The following is a 10,378-nucleotide window of genomic DNA, read 5'->3' as shown; positions in this document are numbered from 1 at the left end:
CCTCTTTGGCCTCCCAAAGTGCTGGGATTATAGGTGTGAGCCACAGTGCCTGGCTGGTAATTGATTTTTTTCTAACTGCTTAATTAATTTTGAAGAAGCAATTTTATGTTAGCACCTCAGATGTTTTTTAAAAATATCACAGTAAGAGTCTTCTCTTGCAGAGTTCCTCCCTCATTTGATTTTTCCCATGGATTTGCAATTCAGGACTGCGGTGTATGCTCTTTAAACAAAGATGGTCTTTTTCTTTCATTTCTCATTCTTCCTCTTGTTTTCCATTTGGGTTTTGGAAAGTAAAGTTTATTCACCTTGCTACCTTAAATGCTAATTGTAAGCTTAATTTCTGAGATCTAGAAAGGTTTATTTACTTATGAGCTCATAAGATAAGTAAATGAGGTCTGTCTTTTTCTTCTCAGTCACTCTTGAGAACAATGGGCTTGTGTTAATTAATTTATTTTTGTCTCTGTACTTAGGTGTTTTGTGGTTTAAGTTTGAAACTTCTGTGCCATTTTATTTCTCTTTTCTCAAATGTGAGCATCCCCATCTGCCTAGGTGAATGTGGGTCACCATATGGCATTCTACCGCAAGTGACTGTGGAGGTGGAGTGGGGTGTGTGGCTGTTCAAGGTGCATGGAAAGCTTATTTTCTATGCACATGTCCCTGTATCACTTGGTGAAAGGATCCTAATTCATCTAGGGTTTGGCCTTAATTTTCCAATCCCAGAGCCCACTATAAACTTTCATTTCAAGGGAAAAAAAAATCCTTCTTTTCCTCTGATTCATTCCATCAGGTTTGCCCAGCTGTGCTCCTCAGATAATGTCTCTTAGTAAGTAAATATGGGACTCTTACCCTGGGGACAACTGCAGCTGCTGTCTGTTCTGTGTGGAACGTGGGGAGGGGCCTGACTGGTCATCTTTTTTCCAGGTATAGTTTATGACCCTGACTATAGCTTCAGAGCCCACCTTACTCCCTTGCATTCATTCACTCTGAGTTGAGGTATCCTGGAAACTGGTGTTTGCTCCTGTGTGCTCTAGGCTGTGGATTTTTCTCAGCTCGTATTTCTCTGTCAGACATTCTCATCTGCTTTCTTCTTTAGGGCCATATTCAAAAGTTTGATCTGATGATGGCATCCTTTTCCATTTCCTAAGAAAGATTATATTTATACAATATACATGTATGCAATATGTATGTAAATGTTTAAAATAAAGTAAAACATATGTATGTGTTATACAGACACATATATATTTACTTGTCTATTATTTGAAAGAATAAGGGAGACAGAAAACTGTTATCATTGGCTGTTTTAGGCTGGACAACCTGAAGTACTCCTCATAAAATTATTGTATCACCTCAGACTATTCAATTCAAATATTGTTTTTTATCAAAAGTCATACAATAGAATTAGCTTATTTTTATGATCATATGTTAATTTTCATTAAACAGATTTATAAAGCTAATTAATTGTGGCATAAGATTTGTTAAATAGGAGGTGGTAGAGTGATTTCTTTTTCATGGGTCAATGTTATTGTGATACCCAAAGAAAGACACTTATATATAGTATTCCATAAATATTAACTTGAATTATGTATAGGATTTATTTTAAAAGTTTTATGTGTATTTTCTTGCTTTTTTATGGCCTTCTCTTAAACTTCATTTTAGAATCAAATATTGAAGATTTTATAAAGTCACTGAAGCATCAAAATATACTTTTAGAAGTAGATGACTTTGAAAACAGAAACGGTACTGATGGCATCTCATACAATGGAGCTATCATAGTTTCTGGTAAACAAAAGGTATGTTTGCCTTTTTGCTTTTATGAAAAAATAAAGTACTACATTTTAACTGTTTTAAAATTGCAGAAAGTTAAAGCTAGTATATAGCAACCTGACTCAGAAAAACATTTTGGGCTGTTATTTAACAAACTGTGAGGTTTACCCAAGGTTTTATAAAACATTTTCTATCTTAGCTTTGTTTTGAATTAGATAATTTTTACATTTGAAAGAATCTAAATTTAATTGTATTATTTAGACTCAATAAAAATATTATAGCTTATAATTATCAACTAAAATAATTATAAATTTAAAGAATTTTATTCAGTAGCTAACTACCTGCATAATATTTTTATATATTGAGAAAGCACATGAAATCCCTGAGAAAAAAAGTATTCTCAGTCTGCCACCTTAGCAAATGTCAATTTGGGTAAAAGAGTCAAGCCATAGAGATTCATCACAAGTCTATTGAAAATACTTCTTTTTTTTTTTTTTTGAGACAGAGTCTTGTTCTGTTGCCCAGGCTGGAGTGCAGTGGCATGATCTCAGTTCACTACAACCTCTGCCTCCCAGGTTCAAGTGATTCTCCTGCCTCAGCCTTCAGAGTAGCCAGGATTACAGGCAGGTGCCATAATCCCCAGCTAATTATTGTATATTTGGTAGAGACAGGGTTTTATCATCTTGGCCAGGCTGGACTTGAACTCCTGACATCAGGTGATCCTCCCACCATGGCCTCTCAAAAATGCTGGGTTTACAGGATTTATTTTTAGTCCAAGCCATGGTGCTTGGACTAAAAATACACCTTAATCCTAAGAACTCTTCAGTCTTATTAGCATTCTAATAAAAGCAAGGGGCCTAATTAAATGAAGCTACCTCTTTATTTCTTGCTACAAAGTAAATTTTTTTAAAAAAGAAAAGCCTTTGAAGATGTATTATTGAATTCAGTTCTACCTAAACTAGATAAACTATAAAAAATGTAATCCTTTTGTACCAACTTTGGGAAATTACTTTGTCAGCTACTATGTTACCTATTTCACATATTTACTGTATGAACTAGTGGCAAGATTTAAACAATAAACCTCCTGATAGATGCATGCACATTTTCCTAAACATGAAGTACGTAGATACTGCTTTAGGAAGTGGGGGAATGCTTCTTTGGCAGTGTAAGCATGAATATTTAATGAATTCCATGCTTATCTCCTGTCCAGAAGACCAGCATTCCTTTTGCTGCTTCTTTTAAAGACAGAGTCTCACTTTGTCGCCCAGGCTGGAGTGCAGTTGCTTGATCTTGGCTCACTACAACCTCCGCCTTCTGAATTCAGAGGATTCTTCTGCCTCAGTCTCCCAAGTAGCTGGGATTACAGGCATGTACCACCACCCCTGGCTAATTTTTGTATTTTTTAATAAAGATGGAGTTTTGCTATGTTGGCCAGGCTGGTCTCAAACTCCTGACCTCATGTGATCTGCCTGCCTCAGCCTCCCAAACTGCTGGAATTATAGGCACAAGCCACCATACCCGATCTTCCTTTGCTTCTTTATCATAAGCTGACAGTGTCTCCTTGTCAAGGAGACTTTTAAACTCCACTAACTGAAATTTTCTCATCAGCAAAATAGAGACAAAATGGTCTAAAATCAGTAATATTAATAAAAATTCATATTAGTGTATGCGGACTCTGTGCTAGGGCCTAATGTACATGAATATAGTCTGATTTAAACCCTATAACAAGTATCTGCTTTTCATAGATGAGGAAGGTAAAACTCAGAAAGTTTTGTTAACTTGAAGATGGACACATGGCAAGCATATGGCACTGTTAGGATATTTTATGCATAAACCTTGTCTTTGTTTTGTAAGAATTTAGCATTAACATTATTTATTTCTTTCTGTTTTAAGGATTATAGATTTTCAATTGTGTGTAATACCAAGAGATTGCACTGTTTTCCAATCCTTATGAATATTATCAGCAACGGGTTACTTCAAATGTTTAATCACACACAACATATTCGAATTGAGTCAAGCCCATTTCCTGTTGTAAGTATTAAATTTACTGAGTCTAACAAATTAAGAATTGGACAAGTAGCCTATTTTTTTCTCTTTAGCTTTTAAATATCCTTAAGTGATTGTTAAGCTTGAAAATTGTTATTTTGTCCTAATGTTTTGAATGGGTTATAGAAATACAACATGATTTTTTGTCTTGCTAAGTTATCAGATAATTCTCATGAGGGAATAATTTTCAGTATTTTTTCAGCCTTCTAGGGAATGTTTTGAAAAGCCTGATTGCAGAAATATGTGAGAGAGAAACAGAAGAAAGAAAACACTGACTTAGAAATCAAGAACACTTGTAACCCTGGTTACATATAAATCTAGTATAATTTGTTAGTGGACCCTCCCCATTGACTAAATGTGTAGTAGACAGACTAATATGAAGGAGAGTCTGCCAGTTCTGGGTCTGTTGATTTATTTCTTCACCTACTCATAGTTGTTCTATGTTGGGAGGGAGTCTAACACACACCAGCTGCATTGGATTCTGTGTTAGTTGTCTATAGTCTGGCTTCAGACAGTTTAGGCATTAGAAAGCAGTGATGGGAGACAGAAGAGCAGAGGACTCCCTACTTTGGGCTCCAGTCACATCACCTCTTTCTGTTGTTTCTGTGGCCCAGAAGCAACAGTGGCTTGCTTCATCATCCTTGTGGAATGCCATCACCCATCTAATCATGTCATAGAGAATTGCAATCTATTTTAAGCATTTAAGGTAGTCACGGTTTTCTGGTTAGACCCTGCCTGATACCAACAGGGGTCTCTCAAAGCTGACTCCAACTGAACTTCACACCAGAAGTCTGAAACATCAGTAAGCAGGATTAGAAACGAAACCATCCAAAGAGAAGTCCATTTTGTGACAAAAGTGTGAAGTTCAGTCTTAACTTCACTGAATCAGGGGTGCTGGGAGTATTTTCAAGTGCAGATTTTCTGCAAGCCATGGGGACAACGGGGAAGAAATATACATTACTTGAGATATTCGTGACAGACATATACCTCTGTGAGTGGAGGATGACCAACTGGCCATGTAAACAGGCCTGCTGCACAGGATGACTTGAGGGAAGGGGTGTCTGAAGAAAATTCTCCATAAAGTGGAGCCAGAAGAGTAGCAGAAAGAGACAGTGATTACCCCTCCTCTCTGTTCCTTAGTTTCCCAATGTCATTGTGTTTGCTCAGGATCCAAAAGGACTGAGGCCCATAGCGACTCTACAAGGCAGCCTGTTCCCCACTCACACTTCCCCCTGGCTCACGCCTTTCCTCGCTCATTCCTATGAAGAAAAACAGAATTTATAGACATAGCCCTCAAAGCTCTAAATAAAGTTAAAGAATTGCAGATTTCTTTTGAGACAGACACATGCTGCTGTCCTCTAATTATATCCATGAGGTGGTCCTAGACGCTGCTTAGGTGTCCACTTGGCCTAGCCTCAAGTGGATGCTGATTTGGGGGTGGTGATTTAAAGTTCCTTTCCCTGAAGGTAAGACAGCAGCAACAAGTTTTCTTCTTAGTTCTGTGCTTCAGAACACATCCACTCAGCTTCTGGGTTTGCTGAGAAAGACATGCTGCTCAAGCCTGAATTATATGTTCATCAAAGGTCCTAACTTCTGAATTATTATTTTTTTGTTGTGGTAAAAATGCATGATATAAAATTGACCATTTTAGCTGTTTGCAAGTGTACAGTTGAGTAGTATTAAGTATATTCACATTGTTGTGAAATGTATCTCCAGAACTTTTCTGTCTTGCACAATTGAAGCTTGATGGCCATTAAACATTTCCCCCTCCCTCATCCTAGAAACCACCATCTTACTTTCTGTTTCTATGAATATCACTAGTTTAGATACCTTATATAAGTGGAATATTTGTCTTTTTGTAATGGTTTATTTCACTTAGCATGTTTTTCAGGTTCATCCATGTTGTAGTATGTGACAGAATTTTCTTCCTTTTTTGTTGAGACGAAATTTTGCTGTTGTCACTCAGGCTGGAGTGCAATGACTTGATCTCAGTTTGCTGCAACATCTGCCTCCTGGATTCAAGTAATTCTCCTGCCTCAGCCTCCCAAGTAGCTGGGATTACAGGCGTCCACCACCACGCCTGAATGATTTTGTATTTTTAGTGGGGACAGGGTTTCACCATGCTGGTCAGGCTGGTTCAAACTCCTGACCTCAAGTGATCTGTTTGAAGGTAGAATAGTATTCCATTGCTTGTATGTACATATACATTTTGTTTATCCATTAATTTGGACTTTAGTGTTGCTTCCACTTGTGAGTATTGTTGGTATGAATATGAATGTGCGGGTGTCTCTTTGAGAGCTTGCTTTCAATTCTTTTGGAAATATCCTCAGAAGTAGGTCCTAAATGACTTTTGACTCCTCTTTGTTCTCTGAGTTGAAGATCAGAAGTCATTTTCCCTCCCACCTCTGTGCATAGATGGTGATGAGCTACACCTTTACTTTGATTTTTATTTTTCAACATTTCAAAAAATTCATTTTTGTGGCTATAATTATTTGTTTTATTTAACAAATATTCACCACTTTAAGCTACTCTTTATATTTTCAGAGCCATGTAAGACTTGAGACAGGGCTGCCAGATGGTTCCATTTTCTTAATTTTGGTTCTATGTAGCACTTCTCCTTACATCACCATGGGCAGCATCAGTGATTACAAGGTAAGAAAAAGCAGGGGAAAGAAGAAGTTTCAGAAATTTCAATATCTGTATTTTGAATGCTATGTGTTCAAAATGTTTTCTTCTGAGAAAAACGTTGGAATGTATGTTTAATTTAGATATTGCAGTTAAACCTTATTCTTAGCAAGTCAGAAAATTTACTTCTAAAAACTCAAAATGCTTTTTATTCCAAAGTCACCAGAAAAGTACAATGATTTTTCAGAGACTCCAGTTAATCTAAACCTTCAAAGGGAAATATTATAAACCTTTTGACCACATTATTTCCCAACTACAAGAAGGAAATCATTGATGTTGAAATTGAAGGCCAAATTTAAGACTTGAATTTATTTTCCACTCTGGAAATTGCAGTTCTGTATTTGTATTTGATTATGCACATTACCCAGTTAAATCTATCAGTGTTCACCATCCTGAGCCAGTAACTCTCCAAGATGTTTAGACAAAGGTAAATGTATTATGTCCTCCACGTCACAAAATAATACTTTTTTTTGAGAGAGAGTCTTGCTCTGTCACCAGGTTGGAGTGCAGGGGTGCAATCTTGGCTCATTGCAACCTCTGCCTCCTGGGTTCAAGCACTTCTCTTGCTTCAGCCTCCCAAGTAGATGGAATTACAGGCACCCACCATCACACCTGGCTAATTTTTGTATTTTTAATTTTCATCATGTTAGCCAGGACGGTCTTGATCTCCTGATCTTGTGATCTGCCCGCCTCGGCCTCCCAAAGTGCTGGGATTACAGGTGTGAGCCACCAGGCCTGGCCAATGCTTCTTTTCATAAAATTTAATGACATGAACATTATGAGGTCTGTTTTTCTATTCATGAGCTAGAGTGGTGTTGCAAGTCAAGCCTATCACAATATACATTTTTAAAAAATAGACAGCTTATAAACCATGAAACTGGCTCTATAGCCTCAGGTTATGAAACAGTATATGCATAATTTTTTTATTATTATAAGATTAGATTATGTTTATCTTAAAAAATTCTTCCAATGTGTTTGTGTTTATTTTGGAGTTGCATTTTAATTAAATCTACATACACTTCTGTTGTTTTTTTTTTTTAATCAGAAAAAAGCAAAGTCCCAGCTATGGATTTCGGGCCTCTACACTTCTGCTTACTGGTGTGGGCAGGCACTAGTGGACATTAATGTCTTCATTTTAATTCTCCTTTCAATGTATTTAATTGTCTACATAGAAAACATGCAGTACCTTTATATTACAAGTGAAATTGTGTTTGCTTTGGTAAGTAGCACAGTACATAAACCAAATTCCATAAAGTAATTAATAATAAATTTAAAATTGTTATTTTATGTAATTAAGATGTTTTAATTCATATTTTGTAATAAATCAAAACATAAAACATGCAAAGTGCAGGTATGATAAGATGGTTTTTAAAATTTGTAATTAATTTTTCCCTCAGTAATATTTTATTTTTTGACTATATTATTATTTGTATTATCCTCAGGCTATAGTTACTCCTGGTTATGCAGCTTCTCTTGTCTTCTTGATGTATGTGATATCATTTATTTTTCGCAGAAGGAGAAAAAACAGTGGCCTTTGGTCATTTTGCTTCTTTTTTGTAAGTACATATACATACATACAAATAGAGAAATAGAGTTATTTTTTAAACTTTCAATGTAATCTTAAATAAAGATGTTTGCCTTAAGAAGTAGGAAAAATTAATAATACTTTAGAATTACACCATAGAAAAGAGACAGAAGTGTAACGCTGTTACTGAATCAATAATATTTCTGAAGAAAACAGGTGCTATGCTTTGAACAGAATTTATGGAGATTCTTACAGAAGACCTCATGTCTAAAACATCCTATTGAGCTTATGTCTCCTTTAGAATACAGGGCTTCCTGCAACACTAGAACAAAAACTGGCTTCCTAACAGTTGACAGTACCATCCATCTCTACAGTCTTCAAGAAGGTCTCTCTTAACATTAGCTGCTAATAGCTTCAGATACCAAAGATGTTTTATACTTATGCCAGGTTACTTATTAGTATAAAAGTAAAGAGCTTGTCCAAAATCAAGGAAAACTTTGCTGGAAATGTTTACTGAAACTCTAGAGACACCAGAGTACCTTGAGTCCTACACTTCAGGCCTCCATTAACTGATATCCTCAACTGGTAATTGAATGTCTGTCTGGAAAACAGCTTTCAACTCTTGGAATGGGAACCTTGAACCCAAACAAAGATCATCTATAAGAATTGATACATTTTATATTAGATGGATGCAAAAGTAATTGTGGTTTTTGCTATTTTAAATAAGGGCAAAACCCCAATTACTTTTGCACCAACCTATACCACCCACTGGCTTCTACAAAAAATTAGTCTGGGACTCTTTTGGCCAGCAGGTAGCTGTTGTTCCTTCTCAGTGGACTGAACTTGGGTTTGACTTCTCTGGGTTGTATTTCTTTGTATTCTGCAAAAGTGTCTGTAACTAGATCTTTTACACCATTAGCACAATCCAGTTGAAGTATAGAAGCTACAGAAAGAACATTAGGGTTACCTCACTCAGAAAACTGAGTGAGATGCTCTTTCAGCAGCTTGTCCTTTAGTCTTAAGTAAACAGCATCCTGGAATCATGGTTCCTTTGGTGGCTTTTCCTACTATTTATTACACAGAAATCATTCCAAAATTCACATCTAGATGGACAAATTTTTGCTATGTGTCACATGGGATAGTTGCCCCTGGTTTACCGTATACTCACAACTTACCCCAGTTTGTATAGAGTTGGAAATTTCTCAGACAAGGGAGCATTCAATATCAGTGGTAGAAACATACCTCGGCCCTTGCCTTTTAGCTTTTAGTGGAAAAGCTGAGCAGGAATGATTTCCTCATGGCTGCAGGCTCTGTAGTGGTGCTTTAGTTTGGAAAACATTATAGACAAGTTTTCTTAGCCAGGTTCCAGGAGTTCAAATCTGTGCATCAATTCCATAGACTGTGACAGGTCTTCTATAACTTAATATGTCAGAATCTTCCAAAACAGTACACTCCATCTCTAGGCTTAAAAAGGAGAGACCATTTTTCCACTGCAGGGTAAGGAGTGAGAGTCCAATGAAAGCAACCTTCCTTCAAAACATGGCGGAAGACAGAAATGCATTATCATATTATGAATTCCCCTTGTATATATAGCAGCAAGTGAATAGATGGACAGGAGAAGAAATTTGACTTTGTTCTTTCTAAGGAAAGTCGTGATAATGCAGAACAGCTTCTTTCTTAGGCTTGTGAACTAATGTGGTGATTTAGGTGTTCTCACTGTGATTTGAAAAAATGGTCACAAATAAAAGATCACAGAAGAAAATCAAACATGACACTGAGAAACACTGTATTTTAAAAATCAAAACACATATACTTATTATTGCATGTCTTTTATCCTTTGCTGTCAATTATGCTTAAGTTGTTATGGATTCAAATAAGGCAAGACCATATCCCAGAGACAAGGTACATTTTGCAAAATAAAGACTATTCAAAATGTAAAAACAAAATTACACCACAGTGTAGTAGTACAATACATATTTTCATATTTGGAATACCTGATTAGTTTTCCTTTGCCCTTCTTATACTTATTTATTTCAGTGTATTTGTTTATTTTATTTTTCTATCATTGAACGGAATCTACAAATTTCTAGAATGGTGGAATGTCAAACTTGAAAAAAATCAAAATTGTCTAGTATGATTCACCTAATTTTATAGGGGAAAAAAATTAAGTAACTTACTCAGGAAAACATGAAGAATAGTGACAGGTTCAGGAATAAACTTGAAGTCATTCAAGTTTATTCAGTCAACCTTAGGTCAATGTCATTCCTCATGTTAAAAAATATGAGACAGTAGCATTGTTGGTGATACTGATTCATAACTTGTGCTGAATAACACATCTGGATTTCAGTAGGCTAAAAA

General features: G+C 36.1%; 1 protein-coding gene across 1 annotated transcript in view; it reads left to right on the top strand.

Annotated features, from left to right (window-relative positions):
- ABCA6 (ATP binding cassette subfamily A member 6) overlaps window positions 1-10,378 on the top strand; it is a 60,705-nt gene that overhangs the window by 36,277 nt on the left and 14,050 nt on the right. Inside the window, exons 20-24 of the mRNA XM_037727403.1 lie at window positions 1,657-1,790; window positions 3,658-3,795; window positions 6,355-6,462; window positions 7,541-7,714; window positions 7,938-8,051. Of these exons, the coding sequence (XP_037583331.1) occupies window positions 1,657-1,790; window positions 3,658-3,795; window positions 6,355-6,462; window positions 7,541-7,714; window positions 7,938-8,051 (668 nt within the window). The remainder of the gene's footprint in view (window positions 1-1,656; window positions 1,791-3,657; window positions 3,796-6,354; window positions 6,463-7,540; window positions 7,715-7,937; window positions 8,052-10,378) is intronic.

This window comes from Cebus imitator, unplaced genomic scaffold (assembly GCF_001604975.1).
Source record: "Cebus imitator isolate Cc_AM_T3 unplaced genomic scaffold, Cebus_imitator-1.0 Scaffold229, whole genome shotgun sequence".
Lineage (NCBI taxonomy): Eukaryota > Metazoa > Chordata > Mammalia > Primates > Cebidae > Cebus > Cebus imitator.
This window is presented reverse-complemented; position numbering and strand designations above follow the sequence as displayed.